Source organism: Pituophis catenifer, unplaced genomic scaffold (assembly GCF_029215685.1).
Source record: "Pituophis catenifer annectens isolate HBS135680 unplaced genomic scaffold, rPitCat1.0.hap2 SCAF_5, whole genome shotgun sequence".
NCBI classification, from domain to species: domain Eukaryota; kingdom Metazoa; phylum Chordata; class Lepidosauria; order Squamata; family Colubridae; genus Pituophis; species Pituophis catenifer.
This window is the reverse complement of record NW_027256885.1, coordinates 96,552,540-96,576,317: the sequence shown is the minus strand read 5'-3', so window position 1 is coordinate 96,576,317 and position 23,778 is coordinate 96,552,540. Positions and strand designations below refer to the sequence as shown.

General features: G+C 41.6%; 2 protein-coding genes across 2 annotated transcripts in view; both read right to left on the bottom strand.

Moving 5' to 3' along the window:
• Positions 1 to 10,265: 10,265 nt before the first annotated feature.
• Positions 10,266 to 11,111, bottom strand: LOC139317746 (golgin subfamily A member 6-like protein 22). Its single transcript, XM_070944815.1, has 2 exons — positions 10,661 to 11,111; positions 10,266 to 10,414 (listed from the first exon to the last, which is right to left on the bottom strand). The coding sequence occupies exons 1-2, from the start codon at positions 11,109 to 11,111 to the stop codon at positions 10,266 to 10,268; spliced, it is 600 nt and encodes a 199-aa protein (XP_070800916.1).
• Positions 11,112 to 14,500: 3,389 nt separating this feature from the next.
• LOC139317745 (uncharacterized) overlaps positions 14,501 to 23,778 on the bottom strand; it is a 30,248-nt gene continuing 20,970 nt past the window's right edge. Inside the window, 3 exon segments of the mRNA XM_070944814.1 lie at positions 14,501 to 14,743; positions 16,533 to 16,798; positions 23,352 to 23,636. Coding sequence (XP_070800915.1) covers positions 14,501 to 14,743; positions 16,533 to 16,798; positions 23,352 to 23,636 — 794 coding nt within the window.

Below are 23,778 nucleotides of genomic sequence, written 5' to 3'. Positions count from 1 at the left end.
TCTTCTTTTATGTAGTTTAATTCAGTTTGTTGTTTGTTATGGGTAGGTTTAGTGGATTTTTTCTGTTTGTCTGGCTGTGGGTCCGGTAATTTTAGTTTCTTTCCAAATGCTGCGGTTAATACTCGCATGGCATTATTTATTTCTAGTGTGGAAGGCTGGCTAGGTAACTCATTTTTTAATAGTTTATCATTTGTTTCTGTTGTTTGGTAGGTGTTTTTTTCGTAGGCCCCGCTTCCCGCCTTGGGATTTGAATTTTGAAATCCCATTGGCTGCTGGTCGGCCATCTTTAATGAGTTAGTCATGCAAGATGGCCGCCATGAAAAAGGCGCGAAATCTTCGCCGGCTTCATCATCAGTTATATAGTTAGCATTTGGTTTTCCTACCTTGCTTTCTTCATCTTGGCTGGATTCATCTTCCTCCTCATCTGTCGCTGCTCCGTGATTTTCTATGAGATTGCGGAGTTTCGCTAACAGATTTGGATCGTTCGGGATTTCTTCTATCAGTTTAATTATTTTCTTTTTCATGTCATCCTCCTTTTTGATGACTGAGAGGGTATCTTCATTTTTGGTTTGTTGTTCTTTGGTATCTGGCAGTATCTCATTATTGGAAAGTTTCTCTTCTTTCTCTGCCTTTTCTTTCAGTGTGGTTTCTGTAGGAGTTAGTTGAGCTGCCATTCTTTTTTTGAGTGCTCTGGTAACAGGTCTTCTTTTACCTTCATCCAGCTTTGGAGTTTCTTGCATCTTTGGGTTGGTTGGGCCTTTAAACCATCCTCTGCTACCAACTTGTTTCTATTATTTCTTTCATATAGGCCCAATAATCAGGATGCAAGTCATGAGAATATAAACAGTATTTATTTCTTTGTTTCTATTGTAGGAGAACATCAGGCAAGCAAGAAAGCAGTCCAGGACATCAGTATATATACACAGTAGGAGGAGTCAAAGGTAAGGAGGAGTCAGTGGGTGGGACAATTGATGTATTAATGATTAACCCTTACATGGCTTTAAGTATATACATATAGTTAGGTATTTTCCACGTGTAACACACCTACTGAGAGCATTGGCGTTGGTAATGTTCTTTCCCGATCTGTGCACCAGCTTGTAGTCATACCCAGTGGTGGGATTCTACCGGTTTGCACCAGTTTGGTAGAACCGGTTGTTAAGTAGTTAAGCAATTCAGAGAATGGTTGTTAGAAAAAATATCCTGTTTTTTTCCACTTTACAGGGTTAATCCTGTAAGGAATTTTTGTTTCCTAGCCTAATCTTTATTGCCCTGCTTACAGAAACTGTCTCTCAGTTAACCCTTATTACATTCTTGGCAGTACGCCTAGACTTACTGTCACTTCTGGTTCCAGAGCTTCTCTGAGTTTTTTTTTTTTTTTTGCTTGACTTTCTTAAAGGGGAAGGGTTCTTTTAAGCTTTTTACACTGCTGTTGGGAGGAAATACTCCCCTGTTGGAGTTCTTCCAGCCAGGGTGCAATGATCAGCACTTTGAAGAAATAATTGAATAACGAAGCAGAAGCTTTTAATGACAAGGAACCAAGATGAGTGACATTCAGCAAGGCTTCTTGGCTAGCTAGAAGGATTGACATTCAAACGTGAGTTTACATACCCTTTCTGACATTTGGTCTAAAACTGGTTTTTGGTGAAATTTAATTCTGTGCTTGGTGATGTTTAATCCTGTGTTTAGTGATGAGATAATTTTCCCTATTCAGCTTTGTTTGGAAGGAAAAATGTTAATCTCTGTTCCTGAAAAGAAGCAGCTTTGGAAATCTGACTAGTTCCTGTGTCTATTTGTTCTGGTAATTGGTTTAACAAGCAACAGATACTCTGTTTGCTCCTTTGCTTCATTCTGGAGAGCTTAAATGACCTCTCTGCTAAAGGGTTTCACTTTATGAGCAAGAATTGGCTGCTGATAGTTATCATTGCATTTTAACTATTTTAATTCTTCAAGTTGCTCTGGCACCCTGCCTGATTTGTAACTCCAGTTTGCAGGTATTTCTAATCTAATAATTGGTATTTAGGGCAGCTTTTTGCAAGCAAAGAAGCATTTTGTATTTTTGTACAGGTAATCCTTGATTTACAACAGTTACAATGGCACTGAAAAAAGTGACTTATGACCGATTTTCACACTTATGACCATTGCAGCAAACTGTCATTAGGGTAAAGAAGCGATGCCACATGACCACCTGGCCACAGCCACCCGGTCACATGAATCACCACAGTTGTGAAATGAGTGACATGGTTGTTAAGAATGCTGCAACGGGCATAAATGATGAGTGGTCATAAGTGCGAGGACTGGTCAAAAGTGCAAGGACCTGTCAGAAATCACTTTTTTCAGCCATCTGAGTAGTCCCTATGTGCATAGGGACTACTCAGAGGGCTGAAAAAGGTATTTTTGACTGGTCCTCGCACTTTTGACCGGTCCTCACACTTACAACTGTCCTCACATTTTACATTTTATTTATTTATTTATTTATTGGTTTGATTTATATGCCGCCCTTTTCCGGAGACTCAGGGCAGCTTACAATGCATTAAGCAATAGCCTTCATACTTTTGTATATACTGTACCTGCTTAGTAGGGCTTTCGCCCCACCCCCCAAGCGGTGTTCTTTTTTATACAAAGTCAGCTTATTGCCCCCACAAACCAGGTCCTCATTTTACCTACCTCGAAAGGATGGAAGGCTGAGTCAACCTTGAGCTTGGTGAGATTTGAACTTGCAGTAATTGCAGGCAGCTGGTGTTACTTAACAGTGCTTTAGTCTGCTGCGCCACCAAGGCTCTATCTTGTCACCGTGGTGAAGAGAAGCAGTTGTGAAATGAGTGACATGGTTGTTAAGAATGCTGCAACGGGCATAAATGTGAGGATGGTCATAAGTGTGAGGACCAGTCAAAAGTGCAAGGACTGGTCAGAAATGACTTTTTTCAGTCCTCTGAGTAGTCCCTATGCACATAGCCAGTAACCCGGTCACATGACCACCAAGCCACGCCCACCCAGTCACATGACAACCAAGCCACACCCCCAAATAAGCCACGCCCACATAACCGGTTGTTAAAAAAATTGAATCCCACCACTGGTCATACCCCGTCAGGAAAATCGCCCCCCCGGCCATCCTGGGGGGCATGTAGTTTGGTGTTTGTCAGTCCCCAGCAATGAGACCCAACAGCGGCTTATGGTCAGTTATGAGTTCGAATTTCCTCCCATACACATATTAGTGGAACCGTTTAATACCCGCCACCGCAGCCAGGGCTTCCCTGTCTAACTGGCTGTAATTGCTTTTGGTGGGTGATAATGTTTTTGAGGAAAACGTAATTGGGGCTTCTGTGCCGTCCGGAAGCCTATGGCTTAGGACTGCTCCCACCCCAAAAGGAGAAGCATCGCAAGTCACTATGAGGGGAAGTGTTTCATTGTATTGAATAAGAACACTGTCTGAAGATAACAAGTCTTTAACAGCTGCAAATGAGTGGGCTTCCTTCCTTCCCCAGGTCCACGTGGCCATCTTCCCTAGTAGTCTGTGTAATGGCTCAGCAATGGTGGCTTTCTGTTTTAAGAAAATACTATAAAAATTTAGCAGCCCAAGAAATGCCTGGAGTTCAGTTTTGTTCTTTGGGGTTGGGGCTTCTTTAATTGCCTTGATTTTACTATCCGTGGGATGGATCCCTGAACCATCAATTAAATATCCCAGGAATTCGACTTTCTTCAACCCAATTTGGCATTTTTCCTTTTTGACTTTCAGTCCCTTCTTTTGAAATCTGCTCGATGTCTCTTCCAATCTGTTGATCAATTGTTCTTTCTTCTCCCCTGACATAAGGACATCGTCAAAATAGGTAACTACTCCTGGGATGTCCTGTAGAAGGCGCTCCATCATGCTCTGGAATAGTCTTGGGGCCACGCTTACTCCAAACTGCAATTGGTTGCATTTAAATGCCCCGTGGTGTGTCACAATGGTTTGGGCTTCCGCAGTTGTGCCATCTACTGGCAATTGTTGATATGCTTGGGCTAAATCTAATTTGGCAAATATTTTTCCGTTTCCCAGCGAATGTAGCAGGTGTTGCACTACTGGCACAGGGTATGCACTCTGTTGTAATCAGTGGTGAAATGTAAAATTTGTTACTACCGGTTCTGTGGGCGTGGCTTGGTGGGGGGGTAATGTGACTGGGTGGGCGTGACCAACTTTTTTCTTTTAACTTTTAAAGGCATTTTTTTCTACAATCTCTTTGGCCAAAGAGGTTGCAGAAAAAATGCTTTTAAAAGCTTCTGATGATCCCAGCTGCGCCGTGCGATCATCAGAGGCTTTTTTTTACTTTTAAAAGCATTTTTTCAGCCAAAGAGGTTGTAGAAAAAATGCTTTTAAAGTAAAAAAAAAAGCCTCTGATGATCGTGCGGCTCAGCTGGGCAAGGGGGGGGGGGGGCACAGGGATTTTTGCTACTGGTTCTCCGAACCATCCGCCGCCACCCGGGTGATCCGGTCCGAACCAGGAGCATTTCACCCCTGGTTGTAATGCTTTATTTAATGTGCATTTATAGTCTCCACAGATGCACACTGACCCATCTGATTTAATTGGGGTGACTATTGGGGTCTCCCACGTGGTGTGGTCAATTGGCTCCAGAATCCCCTGGGCAATTAGCTTATCTAATTGCTCATCTACCTTGGGCCGAAGAGCAAACAGAACCCTGCAGGGTTTTAGCCAGATTGGGGTAACACTAGGGTCTAGGTTAAAAGATAAAGGTTTTCCTGTATACTTGCCTAGGCTCCCATCGAAAACGTCCCCAAACTTTGCCAGCAGTTGATCTAGTTCACTCCCGCTGATTTTATTGATGCCGGTGACCCCTAATCCTAGGGGTTTGAACCACTCCAGGCCCAGTAGAGTTGATCTGTCATTGTCGATGACAGTTAGGGGCAGCTGTCCACTGAAGTCATTCAACTTGACTTGCACTGATGCTCTTCCTAGCACAGGGATGTTATTTCCCTGGAAATCATTTAAAGTGATGTTTTGCGGTTTGAGTTGTTTTTTCTTCATTGTCGGGATGAGGCTCTTCAGTGTCTGCCATGACACAATGGTGAAGAAGGACCCCGTGTCTAATTCCATGCTGCAAGGGGTCCCCTCTATAGGGATGGTGATGTGGTATTTATCAGCATCACATGCGTCTGAGTGGCCCACAGTTGTTTGATTTATTCCTCTTGCTTCTGGGTAGGGTTCTTCCCTGCGCTTGTTTCTTTGGGGCCCTGGTCTCACGTGTCCTTGCCTCCCTGGACCAGCCTGGGGTCTGGGTTGGTATGGTATAGGCTGGGTGGCCCTGCAGACCTCGGCTATGTTTTCCTTTTCCTTGGAGCCAAGGAGGGGAAGGACAACCTTTATGGAGAACCAATTTGGTCTCATGGTTATGGACATAGACTGCAAGGCTGGAGAACTGTGAGTTCAAATCCTGCTTTGACCATGATGGTCGTCTGAATGATTTTGGGCTGGTCATTTTTTTTCTGCTCAGCACTAGGAGGGAGGCTTTGGTAAGCCACTTGTGTAAGTATTGTGGCAATTTTCTTCCTGTTTCATGCTTTGAGGGCTGTTTAAGCTCTCTGAAAGCAAAGGTTTTGGATAAACTATTTTTACTCAGCCAGGCTGGGGGGCGGCGGCGGGGGGGGGGGGGAGGCAATCATTTGTCTTCCCAGCTATCCTGTTCCTTCTTTGATGTGCCCCCCCCCAAGAGTGATTTGAATACTATTTGCCTGACACAAAGGCATTACAGAAATGTTAATCAGTAAAGCCTGGGAGCTTTACCTTTTAAAATCCTGAATGTGTTATTTACAAGTTTACTATATAGCCTCCATGGACAAGTATAGTCTATTTGACACATGACATTTTTTTTTCTTTCCTCCACCTTTAGCTGTGGAAGCAAATACATTCTCATGTAGCTTCCCAGCTTTGTAAGATCTTATTCTGGGAATTATCAAGAAATTGGAAAGTAACTTTTTGGCAGCAAAATAATTGAAGCTATAGTAAATATATAATTATCAAACAACAAAAAGGGCCTTAAGGGAACTCTGTAGTTATCACAAAATACTGCAAGAATAGTGATTACAAAATATTACATGAGGGGAGTTATTGGGGTACTAAAACATTGGTAGAAACATATTTGAAATTCTTTTTTTTAATTAAATATTTTATTTTAATTAAAAAGAAAAAACAAAACAATCATAAATACGACAATACAACATACATAATGAGTAAACATAAATCAAGTCTCGCGACTTCTATTTTAACTAGTCACATCGGTAAACTATATTCATTTATATATATTTTTACACATTTACATGCATAATGATATCCTAAATTCCCTCATTGATTTACTCTTTTTCTTAATTGGTACTCAAGTTTTATCTATATGTTTCATCTCCTTTTTTGTGTCCCTATTTTCATTTTCCTTTCCTTTTCTCCAACCAGTCATACCATTTTTGCCATACTAGGTAGTAGTCTGTTTCTTCCTTTTCTTGTAATTCTTTTGTGAGTCTGTCCATTTCTGCACATTCCATAATTTTAAGAATTATTTTATCTTCTATTGGTGTATCTCCATGTTTCCAACTCTAAGCAAAAACTATCCGTGTAGCCGTTAACATGTGAGTGATTAGGTATTTTATTTCTTTTTCATAGTGTGTTGTGAATATTCCTAGTAAATAGGTTTCTGGTTTCATTTCTGTTTTCTGATTTGTAATTTCTTCTATTTGCTTCTTAATTATCTGCCAGAACTGTTTCGCTTTTTGGCAGGACCACCACATGTGGTAATACGTTCCTTTTTGCGATTTACACTTCCAACAATCTGGGGAAGTATTTGGGAACATTTTTGCTAGGCGCGCAGGAGGGAGGTGCCACCTATAAAACATTTTATACATGTTTTCTTTATAGGGTACAGACATTGTTAGTTTGTAATTTACATTCCATAATTTTTCCCATTTATCCAATTCAATGCTATAACCAATTTTTTTTGCCCATGTAATCATATTTTCCTTAACCACTTCCTCTTCTAATTTATATCGTAATAGGTAATTATAGATTTTGGATATCAATTCATCATCTGTTCCCAATAAAATTTTGTCTAATTCATTTGGCTCTTTTTGGAATCCAAATTATACCAAATCCATCCTATATCTAGATTCTATTTGTAAATATGGCCACCAAACAATGTCTGTACCCTGTTCTTCCAATTCTTGTCGTGGTCTTAGTTCTCCTTTGCTATTCAACAAGTCTTTATAGGTTCTCATTTTATTCATATCCATGGCATTAGGATATATCTGTGCCTCCATGGTCGAGAGCCATTCTGGAATTTTGTCATAATGCATTTTTTTGATCTCTTGCCACGTTTTAAGCAAAGGTCCTCTAATAATGTGCCTTTGAAAATATCTATGATGTTTATCTCTCCCCTCCCATAAGAATGCATGCCAGCCTCTTTGTAGGTCAAAACCCTCTAATGTTAATATCCTTTTTTTTTGAGTTCTATCCAGTCTCTTATCCAAATTAGTGATGTCGCTTTATAGTATGTTTGCCAGTCTGGTAGTCCTAATCCGCCTTTCTCTCGTATATCCTGGAGATGTTTTAGTTTGATTCTTGCCTTCTTCCCTTGCCAAATATAGTCTGCAATCATTTTATTGAAATCTTTGAAAAAATCTTTTCCTGGGCTTATCGGGATTACTTGGAATAAATATAGTATTCTAGGTAATACATTCATTTTAATGGATGCAATCTTTCCTAGAAATGATAGCTGTAACTTACTCCATATTTCTAGGTATTTTTTAATCTGTTTTGCCAATTTATTATAATTATCCTCCCTAAGTGTTGACTCTTTGTTGGAAAGCCAAATTCCTAAATATTTTACTTTTTTTACTATTTGTATTCCTAATTTATCTTCTAATCCTTTTTCCTGTAGGTTTGTAAGGTTCTTCGTTAATGCCTTTGTTTTTTGTTTATTGATTTTTAGTCCGGCCACTCTTCCATACTCTTCTATTTTTGCCAACAATTTCATTTCTGTTTGTGCTGGTTGTTCTAAGATGAATACCACATCATCAGCAAAAGCTTGGAGTTTATACTCCTCTTTTTTGATTCTGAACCCTTCTATTTCTTTATCTTTCCTGACTTCATTTAATAACATTTCTAATGATAGTATAAACAGTAAAGGGGATAGAGGGCATCCCTGTCTCACTCCTTTTGATATTTCGAATTGTTCTGTCATATCTCCATTTATCCATATCTTTGCTGTTTGAGAGGAGTAAATCTTCCTAATCATATTTAAAAATTTGTCACCGAATTTCATATTCTCCAATTGTAATGTAAAAAATTTCCAATTTAAATTGTCAAAAGCTTTTTGTGTGTCCAAGAAGATTAATGCCAATTGTTTGTCTGATTTTTTTTTCATAATACTCTAAAACGTCGATTATTAGCCTCATATTATTTTTTATTTGTCTCCTTGGAATAAAGCTGTTCTGATCTGGGTGGATGTATTCGTTAATAATTTTTTTTCAGTCTCTGTGTAATGATCAATGTAAATAATTTATAATCTACATTTAGGAGTGATATTGGTCTGTAGTTTTTAATTTGTGTGAGATCTGTTTCTTCCTTTGGAATGAGTGTAATAGTAGTTTCAGTCCACGATTTGGGAATTATGGCTTCTAAAAGTGCATCGTTGAAAACCTGTAGTAGAATTTCATCCATTGGGTGTTGACATGTTTTATAGAATTCTGTTGGTATACCATCTGGTCCTGGGGTTTTATTATTTTTCTGTTTTTTCCTTGCCTCTATTAACTCGATCATAGTAATTGGTCTGTTCAATATCTCTCTCTGTGTCTCTTCTAACTCTTGGATATTTGTTTTGCTTAAACATTCTTTGATATTTTCTTCCCAGATTTCTTCTTGTTTATATAAATTCTGAAAGAAATTTTTTACTATTCGTTTTTTATCCTCATTTCTGTGGTATGTTTTCCCCTCCTCATCTTGCAGCTGGTGTATTGTTCTCTTCTCTTTTTCCTTTTTCAATTTATACGCCAACCAGCGTCCTGTTTTGTTTGCATATTCAAAATGGTTTTGTTTTGCCAATTTAATTTTCCTTGCTATTTCTGCTGTTGTGATTAAGTTAATTTTATGTTTTGTGAGGTTTACTCTTTCTTTAATTGTTTTATTATGGGACTCTTTCTGTAGTTCTGATTCGTATTTTTTAAGTTCCGTTAGTAGATTATCTCTTGTTTGTTGTTTGTCTTTATTTTTCTTTGCTTTATATGCGATTGTTAGACCTCTTATATAGGCTTTGGCTGTGTCCCACAGGTTCTGGAGTGAAGTTTGTTATTTCGTATTTATCTGGAAGAATGCGATAATTTCTTTCTCTATCATTTTTGAATAGTCTTTATCTTTTATTATTTCCCTGTCCATCATCCATCTCTTTTGTCTTCGGTATCCTTTCCATATTAGTGTTATTGGGCTATGATCTGCCCAGATGTTTGCCGCTATTTCAATTTCTTTTATGTCTTTTCTAAGTTCTGTAGTCATCCAGGCCATATCTATTCTAGACCACGATTGATGCGGGCTAGAATAGAATGTATATTGTTTCTTACTTTTATTCATCTCTCTCCATACATCTTGTAATTGCAGTTCCTGAGCCATATCTTTAAATGTATCTGGGAGTGTTCTTTTCCTAGTTTTATTCTTTTTGCTACTCTGATAGTCCTTTTCCATATCCATAATCGCATTAAAATCCCCTATAATACAGATATTCTCGTATTCTAAATCTTTAACTATATTATGTATTCTTTTAAAAAATTCGTTTTGATTTCCATTTGGTGTATATATTGATATTAATAGTATGTTTTTTTATTTTGTCTGAATTTCAATCATCAAAATCCTTCCGTCCTCGTCTGTATATATTTGTTTTGTCTGTAAGTGTTTTTTTAATGTATATTGCAAAATCCCCCTCTTTTTTTGTTCTGCTAGTGAGGTGTATACTGTTCCTAGTCATTGATTCTCTAATAGTTTTTGATGATGTTTCTTGATGTGGACCTCTTGCAAATTTATAATATCCATATCCAATTTTTGCAGTTTTTTAAATGTATGAGTTCTTTTGGTTGGTATATTTAGTTCATTTATGTTAATTGAGATCATTTTTAATTCCTGTTCCATTCTTCTTTCTTATCTGTTCGTTGTCCTTAGTCTTCTTGTGTTTCTTGTTATTATTTGTGTTTTTTCCCTCGCTCCCTCTCTTTCAATCCTCTCTCTTTCCATTCTTCTCTTTTCTTATTGCTCTCTTTCCATTTCTTCTGTAGAATGTTCCTCCTGGGTCTTGTTGTCTACTTCTTCTCTGATTTCCTGTTCCTCTTCTAACACAAAATGGTGGTCAAAAAATTCTTGGGCTTTTTCCAAAGTGTCAATTTTATATTTCTTATCTTGCCAGGAAATCAGGATACCTTCAGGTATCAACCAGCGAAACATTATTTTGTATTTATTTAATTGCGATGTTAGGAAATTATAATTTTTCCTCTGGTCTCTGATCCTCCTTGGAATCTGTTTAAGCATTGTTATTTCCTTTCCCTTATATAAAATTGCTTCTTCTCTCATTTTTTAATAGATATCTTCTTTTACAGTTTTTCTGGCAAATCTGATATGCACCTCCTTAGGTAACTTATGCCTACGCGCATAATTTGTGTGGACTCTATAAATCTCGTCCATATCTCTTCTGATATCTTCTTTATCTTTCTGGATTGCTTCCTCTAAGATTCCCGCCATCAATTCTCCTAAATCTTCCTCTTTACTTTCAGCTACGTTCTGGAACCTGAGGTAGAAAGACGCTTTCTCCATCTCTAAATACGTGATTGAATCTTTTAGTTCTTTATTTAATGTTGCTTGATTTTGTTCCATCATTTCCACTTTCCTATCCGTTTGTTCCATTTTCGTCTCCACCTTCTGAATCCGTTGTTCATTTCTCGCAATATTCTGCTGTATTTTTTGAATCTTGTCATCCATTCTCTTAATATTATCTTTTATTTCTCCCACATCTATTTTCAGGTCCTCATGATTCCTTTTTGTTTCTTCGTGGTTGTTTGCGATGCACTCTTGTGTTTTATTCATTCCTTCTTGTATCATAGCTAGGAACGATTGAATATTTTGTATGTTAAAGGTGGAGGGCATCTTTTCTTTCTCTGTTCCTAACATGGTGTCAATTGATCTTTGCTGCGCAGGGGAGGCTGTAAGTGTTGTCTGATTTGAGGTTATTTTCTTGCTTATCTTAGTTATCGATGCTGAGCCTGTAGTTGCCATTTTTACTCTTTGTTTTACACTTTCCCAAATTTTCATACACTTATTTACTTTTATGATCTTTGTATTTATACGTCTATGTTGGTGCTTAACTTGTTTAGTATATGAATCTTCAGATAAGAACCAATAGGAGAGATATTATAGTTTGTCTATATTGATATATCTGTCTCCTTAATGGATAGATCTTTGTATATAATTTTACTTCTCTGCCACACAGTCACTATTTCTATATAACTTTCAATATACCTGTTCAAGATTCTATAAAGTTTTTAAATTTCAACTTTTCAATATCCTTATATAAGGGGTAAATCAGATGGGGAGATGAGGGAAAAATCTAGGATTTCAGCAACTCATTAACTTATTCTTACTATCATTAGTTGTTTATATTTGATCTAAATAGTATAGTATAGTACATATAATCAGTCTAATCATTCTAGGGTAGTGAATATAAAATTCTAGACAATATTAATATTTAAGATAAATAACAAAATAGAGAACTATATCACTATATAAATATATTACTAAGCTAATAGTTGATATATGCAATGCTAAAACAGATAATTAATTATATTTAATATGAATAATATAGTATATATAATCAACCTAATCAATCTAGGGTAGTAAATATAAAATTATAAATTCTAAACAGTATTGATATTTAAAGTAGATAACTAAATGTATAGGTAAATATAATAAGTATAGTAAGTAAATATGTCAATATATAAATGTAACACTAATAGTTGGTATCTACAACACTAAAGCGTTATATCTCAACTTTTATATAGAGGATAATGATCCAAACTCCCTCACTTAATAATTCTTAATAATCAGTAAGTGTCTCTATTTGATTTAAGCAGTTATATATTATACTAAGTTAGTTGGTGATCATTCTCCTTCCGCTTTACAATCTTCTTTCACTCTTGCATCACCTGTCTTCTTGTCACTGTCAATTTATTTTCAGTCTCTGCTCTTAATTGTCTCAAATGTCCCAATATCCAAGAGTCAAAATGTCCACAGGTTAGAAAAATTCTTTGTAATTAGTCTATGAGTCTCTCGTATTAACACCAACTTCCCAGTCACCGTTGTAGATTAGTCCTCCGTTTCCTATCTCCGATGTTATTAACTATCGTCGATCTTGCCTTTTTCCTTTCTTAGATCACTGTCCTCCTTCTCAGTCAATTTAAGGTTTATTTCAGATTTTAAGGTTTAGATCTCTTTCAAATCCGGATTCTGATTGCAAAAAACAAATATAGCAACACTAATTGCAAATACAGCTTCCGCTACCACCGTCCGTTCATCTTCTTCACCTCTTCTTGGCACTCAGCGATCTCCTATTCTCCGACTTCTCTCTCGCCACTCACCGCTCTGGACCCAGTCGTTTTCTCTATGTAGTCCATTTATTTTGTATTTCACGGCTCTTTTACCGGTATGTCTTCTGGAATCTCTCCATTTCCACCATCCGTCTTTTTCTGCGCTGTCACTGTCCGTCCGAGTTAAATTTCCCGCTCCTCACACTAATTCCTCGCCGCTCACCTGGCTGTCATTTCGCTGCTTGTTTGGAGTCTCACTTTCTCCGCTCACTGTTCTCACGCTATGGCTGTACCTCTTTCAGAACTTTCGTTCTCTCGTTTGATCCTTTACTGATGTGTTCTCTTACTTCGATTTTTGCTTCCCACTCTTCGGTATATCAGTGTTTCAGGCCAGCCAAAATGGCTGGTTTTTTCCTGATCAGAATTAAGAGGTTCTCCTGAACCTTCGGAGAGATTGCTTTGCTCTCCGAGGTCCTTGAAGACTCCTCTTTTTTCTATTGATCTCTTCGGGATCAATAGCGCATAAATCGGCTTCCAGAACAGTAATATTGGAACTTCAAGAATGGAGCTCTGTTCTCATCATTCCAGGCACATTGACGTCACCGCTGGAAGTCCAACGTATTTGAAATTCTATGCTACCCTTGGAATTTATAGGTATAATATTGTGGAAGCATTTGACAGTGATAGAGGAACCCATTTCACTGGAAGGGTATTACAAATAATAATGGATTCTTTGGGGATTAGGTGGAAACACTACACACCCTGGCACCCTTTAAATTCTGGAAAGCAAAACAAGGGAGCCAAACTTTGAAAAATCAGTTAATATTAGAAACCAAGTTATGTTGGACCTCTTTTTTGTCTCTTCTCAGAAATAAAGGACTTCTTGCTCAACAGCCACCACTAGAGTTTGCAGTCCACAATATCCAGCCTGGCTGCAGTCCAGCCCGGATGGCTGCCACCAGGTTGCAGATTAGCACCACGCCCACACCAGCATCTCCATGCCCCACTCACTAGCCTTTCACTGGGACCGCCCCACCCCTGTATGGGAAAGCCACGCTGCCAATCTCTCCCCCTCCCCTTGTCCCTACCTGAGTGCAGAAGAAGGAAGGCGATGGGACGGATCTCCGGAATGGGAACTTTAGGCCATGGGGCTTCTGCCTGCCATGGGTGATTGTGCAATAGGCAATCACAGGGTCTGTGGGGAGGACGCAGCAGATGAGCAGCTTCTGGCATTGCTGTGGGTGTGTGTGCAGAGAGGAGGGTGGACAAAAAGGGAAACCAGTGCTCCGCAGGTTTTTTTTTTTTTAACCTGCCAGAGGCTCTGGACAAAGGCTTCCCATTTTGATCCCTCCCCCATCGTTGCCTCTGTGTGGCTCTCCGCTCACTTCTCCCAGACCTACACACGTATTTGTGTCTGTTTGTGTGCATGCGGGGGGGAGGTGTCAGGCAGAAGGGGCTCCGCAGCCCGCTGTGACCATCAAGCTGGTCCTCCAAGAAGCGGCGGCACCAGCAGCAGTCAGAGTTGGGGGGGATGCATGTGATGCGGACCACTGGATGCACCTGCTCCATCCCATGTGGCTGGGATGGAGCAGGCGGCTGCCTGGGGCATCCAGCAGGCCAGACTGCGTGCCTCTCTCCAGCGCTTCTGCCTGCAGCTACTGCCACATCAGCATTGTGGTTGTCCTTGGGGGGGCGGGGTGGAGGGGCATGGCCGTGGTGGTCACAGCTGACTGGGTGTGGCCTGGGGGGCACGGCCAGCTTGACGTCACTCATGTAGGGGGACACCTGTTGGGGCCAGGTGGGGTTGGGGAGGAATCCAGGGGTCTCCAGTGGGTGGGGCGGTGGGTAGGAGGATTGTCCAACAGGATGAGGTTAGGAAAGGTGAGGCAGGAAGTAGGGCGGCTGCTGCTAGAAACCCCTGGGCATGTGCAGAAGAGGCAGCGAGTGCACGAGGGCTAGCATCTTGGGTGAAAGGGAAGTGCTCAGAATGCAGTCCCCAGGGACGCCAGGCCCCACGCACTCGCCTCGCGGGGCAAGGCAGCACTGCATATCTAAGGCTGGCCGCAGTCCGGCCCAGATGGCTGCCACCAGGTTGCAGATCAGCACCCGGTTGGCCTGGGGCAGGCCGAGGCACCGTGGGCTGGTCCTTCGCTGTTTCCAGGGTGAACCCATGGGCCAGTTCTAACCACCTCATGGGCCAAATCTGGCCTGCTGGCCTTGAGCTTGACACCCCTGCCATAGGGATCCAGAAGGTATAAAACCCACCCATTCTCAACTCCATTTTGTCAGCTGTCCCAGAACTGCACACTGTGTGTGTTGGTTCTGTTCACCAATAAACAGAATCTTTGTTTCCAATCAGCCTCCATTTTATTCCCAGATTGGAACTGGACCTGGATATTTTTTCCAACAATTTGGCCCTCCAAGATGGGACTGTAAGCTAACCTGACCAACGGACCTGCCCCAGGTAAGCCTCCACCTTGCTGGCAGCAGGTCCATTGTGTCTATGGGTGGGTTCCCCTGGACCTTGGCCATTTGGAGCATGGGTAGTAAAGGGAGTTTTGAGTTTTGAGCTCAACAGGCTTCTTGGAAAGAAGGTGAGTACCTCTAAATTTAAATTCAAAAGGCCAGGAAGTGAAAGAGACTGTGTATGTGTGTGAATATGTTTGAGAAAAATCCCTTCTCTGCCACAGCTGGATCCTGCTCCCTCTGTGCTTTTTCTAGTCACAAACATATTCACTGCTAGTCCCACCGGACCCTGACCAGTGAATTCTGGAAAGCAAGGGGATTAAGCCAGAGCGTAGGACCTTCTGCTAAGAGAAGAGAGTGTGTGTGGGGGAAAGTGATTGAATAATGAGCACAGCCATCGCCACCAGCTTAGGGGTAGGGCTCAAGAAGTTGTCACGGCCCATATGCTTTGAGCAAATGGATGGCTCGTTATTGGGGGGGCCAACCAGCAACCCATGTTATGGAACGGGTCATGTTAGAAATAGGGCCACATCAAGAGGTTATATGTTTCGTGGTGGTCCCAAGGATAACAGAAGAGGTTGTCCTGGGTCTATCCAAGGACAGTAGGAGTACTATGACACAGGTTAAGGCAACTGGTGAACTGGCCTTCCCTAGAGTATGTCAGAGTTTGTTGCAAAATCAAATCCAGAAAGCACACACAGGTAAACTGATTCAGCAGGATTCATTAATTTCTTTTTATATACAATATAACACGTGAAAATAAATGTACAATACCAATAGCTGATTCTTCCAACGTGGTAGAGAGAAGAGATTGCTTTTAGTTCCAGCAGCAGACTAGTTTGCAGCTTCAAAGCTCAAACACAGAGCTGAGCCACGCCCAGCCTCCAAAACTGTTTCAGTTTCTAAACAGTCCCCATTGGCTGATTTAGTTGCTATGCCTATTCATTGGCTGACCTTCTTACCATGTCTCCATTCCAGTTCATGAATATTCTGACACTCCTCCCTTCATGACTGGAAGAGACATAAATCCAAATAACTTAATATTCTTCAAATAACTGTATTTGAAGACCCACATTCACAGTTCCCTTCAAATACCTGAGAATCCTTTTTACACCCATCCAATGCAATTGTGTTGGTGCAGCAGTAAAGTGACTCAAAATGCTTACTGCACAAGCTATGTCTGGTCTGGACCACTGTGACAGATATAACAGGCTCCCTATTGCTGACTGATCTATCTCTTGATCACAGGCTTCACTTTCGTCCTCACCCAAACTGTTATGAAAATCTGTGCTCATAGGTGTTGGAGCAGTATTACAATCTTTCATGTTATATCTCTCCAACAACTGTTCAATTTTTCTTTTTTGACTGAGAACATAACCACCTTTCTCAGTTTTTTGTATCTCCACACCAAGATAATTTCTCCCAAATTCTTTAGTTCAAATTTCTTCTCTAACTTATTAGCAAATTCTTTTACCTGTGATACATCCTTTGCAATGAAACAAATATCATCCACAAATGGTAATAGTTGACAATCCCCACCTTGTAACTTTCCAGTGTAAATGCAACTATCAGCCTTGCAACTCTTGAACCCAAGACCCTTCAATGCAGTATCTAGACAGATATTCCAATTCTTGGCTGACTGCTTCAGCCCATAAATGGCCTTGTTCAATTTATATACCGTGTTAGGCTTTTTACTTTCATACCGTGGTGCTTGAACCATGTAAATTTCTTCCTCTAATTCTGCATTGAGGAATGCAGTGGTTATGTCAAAATGCCAAATTTTATGGCCATGTGCCACTGCCAACACTAGTGCCAGCCTTATGCTTTCACTCTTTACAGTTGGTACGAATACTTCATCATAGTGAACATTTTTCATCTGTGAAAAACCTTGTGCCACTAACCTTGCTTTATATTGTATCTCATTGTTGGGTAGTACTTTCTTTTTGTATACCCATTTGCATTCTTTGCTGCCCTGTGGCAAAGTCATAGATGTGAACATGTTATGTTCATCCATGGATTTCATTTCCTTATCCATGGCTTCTTTCCACTTTACTTGTTCTAGTTTAGGTAATGCCAATACTTCCTTATAGTTCCTTGGCTCATACCATACATTACACACCTTTACTTTACTAGCAGAATACCTGTCAGGTGGAATCCCCTTGTTCCATTGCTCTGACTTGCGTAGCATTCACTGCTCCTGTGTTTCAACCCTCTCTTGCTTCATATCTTTTTCAGCTTCTCCTCCCTGAACGCTGACACTGTCACTAAGTGAGTTACTAACACTAAGTGAGTTACCATCACTAAATGGATCACTGTCACTAAGTGGATAATTCCATAAATTTGCATCAATTCTGTTCCAATTTTTCTCTGCAAATCTAGCAGACCTGGAAATGACTATTCTTTTGATCCCATCACTAAAGCGATAGCTCTTTGAATCTGGCTCATAGCCCATAAACCTGAGCTTTCTAGCCTTTGGTTGTCCCTTTCTTCTAATTGTTTTTGGAATATGCACTCACACATTGCTTCCAAAAACTCTTAAATGTGCCAGAGATGGCTTTCTCCCATATAGCCCTGCATATGGAGTATCATTAATGGAGAAACTCCACAGCCTATCGATTAAATAGTTAGCAGTCAACATGGCTTCACCCCAATATGACTTGCTCAGACCAGAATCCTCCAACAGTGAGTTCTTCATTGTTTGTAAAACACAATTCCTCCTCTCAACAACACCATTCTCAGCTGCTGTGTACGGATTTGTGCATCTGTGTTTTATACCTAACTGTCCCAACCATTGTTGAAAACTTGCTGACATGAATTCTGAACCTCTGTCAGTTTGCAGCTGACATACCTGTTTATATCTCAGCGGCTTTTGATACCATCGACCATGGTATCATGCTGCACCGGTTGGAAGAGTTGGGGATGGGGGGCACTGTGTTACGGTGGTTCTCCTCCTTTCTCTCAGACCAGTCTCAGTTCGTGTTGGCAGGGGGGCAAAGGTCGACCTCGAGGCCTCTTATATGTGGAGTGCCTCAGGGGTCGGTCCTCTCGCCCCTTCTGTTCAACATTTATGTGAAGCCGCTGGGTGAGATCATCCGTGGCTTTGGGGTGAAGTACCATCAGTACGCTGATGACACACAGCTGTACATCTCCACCCCAGGCCACCCCAGCGATGCCCTTGAAGTGATGTCCCGGTGCCTGGAGGCTGTGCGGATCTGGATGGGGAGACACAGGCTCAAGCTCAACCCTTCCAAGACTGAGTGGCTGTGGTTCCCGGCATCCCGATATAGTCAGTTGACTCCATCCCTGACTATTGGGGGTGAGTCTTTGGCCCCCTTGGAGAGGGCTCGCAATCTGGGAGTCCTCCTGGATACGCAGCTGTCCTTGGAGGAACATCTGACGGCTGTTGCCAGGGGGACTTTTGGTCAGGTTCACCTGATCTGCCAGTTGCGGTCCTTTCTGGATCGGGATTCCCTGTGCACAGTCACTCATGCCCTCGTCACCTCTCGCCTGGACTACTGCAACGCTCTCTACATGGGGCTCCCCTTGAAGAGCACCCGGAGGCTCCAACTGGTCCAGAATGCGGCCGCGCGGGTAGTCATGGGAGCCGCATGGCGCTCCCATACAACACCTCTCCTGTGTGAGCTGCACTGGCTCCCAGTGGTCTTCCGAGTGCGCTTCAAGGTGTTGGTTATCACCTTTAAAGCGCTCCATGGCATAGGACCTAGTTATCTTCGAGACCGCCTGCTGCTACCGACAGCCTCCCATCTACCTGTGCGCTCCCACAAAGAGGGCCTCCTCGGGGTGCCATCAGCCAAACAATGTAGGCTGGTGACCCCCAGGGGGAGGGCCTTCTCTGTGGGGGCACCTACCCTCTGGAATCAGCTGCCTCCAGAGATAAGGAGAATCCAAGACCTCGGTGCCTTCTGCCGTGCCCTTAAAACCTTCTTTTTTCAGCAAGCCAGGCTGGCCTAACACTTTTTAAAATGTTTTTAATTGTTTGTTATTGTTTTTAATTATGGGGCCAAATATATATATATATCTTTTTAATTGTATTTTAATGTTTGTAGTTTATGCTTTTACTTGGCTGTTCACTGCCCTGAGTCCTCAGGGAGAAGGGCGGTATACAAATTTTAAAATAAATAAATAAATAAATAAATAAATAAATAAATAAAATAAAATATCTCCTTTCCACAAAGCTTACCCATTGCTTAAATTTCTGTAGCACCTCTATTTTACTCTTTAGTAAATAGCAGAACCCAAACCTGCTGTAGTCATCTACAATGACCAGCACATACTTTGCTCCTCCCAAACTGGCTTGCATTGGGCCCACCAAATCTGCATGTACCAGCTCTTGAGCTCTTGTTGTCTGCCTTGTGCTACTTTTGCTCACTGAGAATGCTTTGGACTTTGATGACTTGCATACTGCACAGTCCCAATATGCCTTACATCCCTTTAAATTTAATCCTTCTGCAAACTGGTCCATCCTTTGCAAAACTCTGAAGCTGGCATGGCCAAGCTTTCTGTGCAAGAGATGAACACATGAATCATGTGGCACATTTCCAAATGTTTGGGCACATTGAACCTTTTGTCCCTGCAACACATAAAGATTATTCTCTTTTATGCCCTGTGCACATACATTCCCATTTTGCTTTATGAGACACCTCCCATTAACAAATGTCATCTCAAATTCTTGCTTGTCTAAACTAGAGACACTCAGCAAATTATGCTCCATTTCAGGCACACATAATATATCATTAAATCTTGTTTCCAAATATGGAATTTGCACACTGCCTCTTCCAATGACTTTAGCCTTCTGGCCATTTGCCAAAGCTACTGCATCTCCAGCAGCTGAATCCATTCTGAAAAACAATTTAGAATTGCTAACAATTGTTTGACTTGCCCCACTGTCTATCAACCATTTGTCTCTGCTATTGCAAAAGCTGACTTTTTCAACAGCAACTTGTCCATCAGCTAATTGTCTTTCTTGCAAACAGCTTCTGTCTTGCAAATAATTTCTTCCTTGCAAATAGTTTTTCCTTTGCAAACAGTCTTTCTTTAAATGTGTTTTTTCACCACAAATGAAGCACCGCCTCTGTTGCTGGGCTTTCTGCTTGGAAAGTCTTTGCTGGGCTGTAATCTGATCTCTTCTGCTGCTACATTACTCTTTGCAGACATCCAGTCTGTGTCAGGGTTCCAAGTAACACCCACAATGATATCAAACTCTGAGGCTTAAAGTTCCTCAAAGCTAACTTTTATTAGAGATGTCATATTGGCACATCTGGGAAAACCCGAATCTGAGAGCTTCCGGGTTTTCCACACCCAAAAGAAAGTTCAGGACCTTGCCCCTCACCCACATGTCCACCACACATCCAATCAGGTACCGTCTGGAACAGAAGATACCTCCTCATTCTTCTCAACACAGCTGCAGGGCACAATGGCCTTGACTTTCTCTAAAGAATTTTATTTTGACTACATATCTTCTTCACTCTATACAACCCCCCTCCCAATTTCCCACAGTAGAATTTGTGGCAGGCCTGAAGCCTGAAGGCACAAAGGTAGAAAGATGGCTTCCAGGTCTGACAGTCTGTGGAATTTTCCATTGCTCTTCTCTCTCTGCTCCTTGGGCTTCCACCTCAGGAATTTCTCCTCGTGGCTCTTTCTAAAATGGTGCTTGTTCTCCTCAGCAATCAAACAAGCCTTTAAAGCCTCCAAACGCAATTTCTGCTCTGGTTTGCATTCAAGTACTGCAGAAACAATGTCCCATGTTTCATCCAGACTGTTTAACACCAACAGCACCTTTTGGGACTCAGGAAACTTCATTCCATGCTGTTCTAACTCCACAAAGTTTGCATTTGTACAAAATACTGTTCCACAGATTCTCCTGGTTGCAAACGGGCTCTGTATAATTTTCTTGATAATTGTACAATATTGCATGATGACACACTCACATGCACACTTCTCAACTTCAGCCAGACTTCCTGTGTAGTCTTTAAATCAGCTGTCAGCGTTCCAGAAAACCCCAACTCCAATTAAAAACTCCAAGGCAAGCATTTCTCATAGTTACATTTATTAGAGTAGGCACATCTGGGGAAACCCAAATCTGAGAGTTCTGGGTTTTCCCTCAGTAAATCAAAACCCCAAATCCAGCCCCTGCATTAATCAGTCTGTCACATGGCCCAATCATCATCCATCCCAACTTGAGCCACCACTGCAACCACTCCTCCAGATGCATAAACACCATGACCTTGACCGAAGGGAAGAACACTATTATGTCTAACTACAATCACTCTCCTGAATCCCCCTTCCTACTTTCCCAAGTGCAAGAAGTTGGCAGTGTGGAAGCTTCTGGTGTTAATATGGCTTCCAAAGCTGACAGGCGTCCCCCCCCTGAGGGAAAAACCATGCTCTGGAAAATAAAATGGACAAAACACAAAAGAAGAGGGTTAACACGTTCATAAAACCGCTTAACCTCCTCTCCCCCCTCCCGGAGGACCCTTTGGCTTGTCAGGGAATTTATTGTGAAATTGTTTCACTAGTCTATCAGCTTTCAGATCCCAACTTTTGACCCACATAGCTTCTGACAAAGGGTACCCTTTCCAGTGTACTAAATATTGTAACCAACCTCGTTGCAACCTAGAGTCAAGAATCTTCTTGACTTCATAATGAGTTTCACCTTGTACTATCATGGGGGGGAAGGGGGGGCTGGTAAGGGTCTCAAGGTAGAGCTCACTGCTGGTTTTAAAAGGCTGCTGTGAAACACAGGATGTATTTTCCCCAGGATTTGAGGGAGGTTAAGCTGGACTGTTACAGGGTTAATCGCCTTCACTATAGGGAAAGGACCGATGAATTTCGGTCCGAATTTCTTGCTAGGTAGCCTCAATCTTAGGTACTTCGTTGACAAATACACCTTATCTCCTATTCAAAAAGGCGGCTGGAGAGACACTGACACTGTGCTTGTCTGCCTGGGTTTTATATTTCTCAGCTGCTTCTGCTAGAGCTTTCTTAGTATTCTCCCAACCCTTTTGCAAGGAGGTCATCCATTCTGTTAGGGACATGGAAGTGGGTGGTTCTCTAGGCAATTCAGGCATAGGCACAAAATCCATGCCAGTAGTTATTCGAAAAGGAGTCAACCCTGTACTACTGTGTACTACATTATTATAATTATGACAGTACAAATCACTGTGTTTCCTCCGCTTTCTGGAAGTTCGATGATAAAGTCCATTGCAATTTCCTCCCATGGTTGCATAGGTTCTGCCACTTGCTGGAGAAGACCAGGGGGCTTCCCTGATCGGGATTTCATGGTGGCACAGGTAGCGCAGCTTCTAACATAGTCCTCTATGTCAGTTTTCATTCTTGGCCACCAGAACTGCCTTTTAACCAAATGGAGGTTTTTAAGAACCCAAAGTGGCCCCCTAGTCGAGAGTCATGATTTCATTTTAGCACTAGCAGTCTCATGAAGCAGGGCACATAAATCTTACTCCCTTTCCAAGCCATTCCCTCCCACAATGTTAAGTCCAGCTGGTTTTCTTTGAACCAGGCATCATCTGATAGCGCAGCTTTTAACTCTGCCGTCAACTTCTCTTCGGGGAGGTCAGAATGGAGTCTGGTTTGTGCCCTAGCGCGTGCTTGGGCAGCTGACTGAGCTTCAGAAATTATGGCATGTACTACCTCTTCTCGTCGGCTGTCAAATTGGGGTTTCCTGGACAAAGCATCGGCAGTAGGTTCCCCCCCCCGGGATGTATTTTAGTTTGAAGTTAAAGCATTTAAAATACTGAGCCCAGCAAACTTACTTGGGGGAAAGCTTCCGAGGGGTCTTTAGCACCTCGAGGTTTTTATGATCAGTCCCTCCTCAAAAGGCTCCTTAACCCCCTCTAGGAAATGTCTCCAAGATAAGAGAGCCCACTGCACCACAAAAGCTTCCTTCTCCCAAACTGCCCATCTGCGTCCATGTCCATTAGCTTTTTTGACACATACGCACAAGGCATTAATTTGTTTTGAGCGTTCCTCTGCAGTAGGACAGCTGCAACCACTACGTCACTGGCATCGGCTTGGACTATGAAGGGCTTGTCTGGGTCAGGGTGTTGGAGGATCGGCTCTGCTGCAAACCGCCATTTTAATTGTTCAAAGGATTTCTGCCAGTCCATTGTCCAAGCTAGGGGCTGGCTAGGTTTTGGCTTAGTCGGAGATGGACCAGTTTTTAGTAATTCTGTCAAAGGGAGTGCAACCTCGGCAAAGGAAGGGATGAATTGTCTGTAAAAATTTGCAAACCCCAGGAAGCTTTGAAGTTGCTTACGTGTTCGTGGGGGATGAAAGTCTAGCACAGCCTTCACTTTTCCCAGGTCCATTTCGATTCCTTGATTAGACACCATGTAACCCAGATAGTCTAAGGACTCCTTATGGAACTTGCATTTTGACAGCTTTGCATAAAGTTTGGGTGCTAGGAATTTTTTCAGTACCTGTCTGACTAGTTTAATGTGTTCTTCCATGTTTTCGCTGAATATAAGAATGTCATTCAGGTAAACTAGGACTCCCTTATACAGGTGCTCATCCAGCACCACATTGATCAGCTGCATGAACACTGCAGGGGCCCCTTGAAGCCCAAAAGGCATGACTCAGAATTGGAAGCTGGCCAGCAGGCAGTTAAATGCTGTTTTCCATTCATCCCTCTCCTTTATGCGGACTTGGTAGTAGGCTTCCCTTAGATCTAGCTTGGTGAAGAT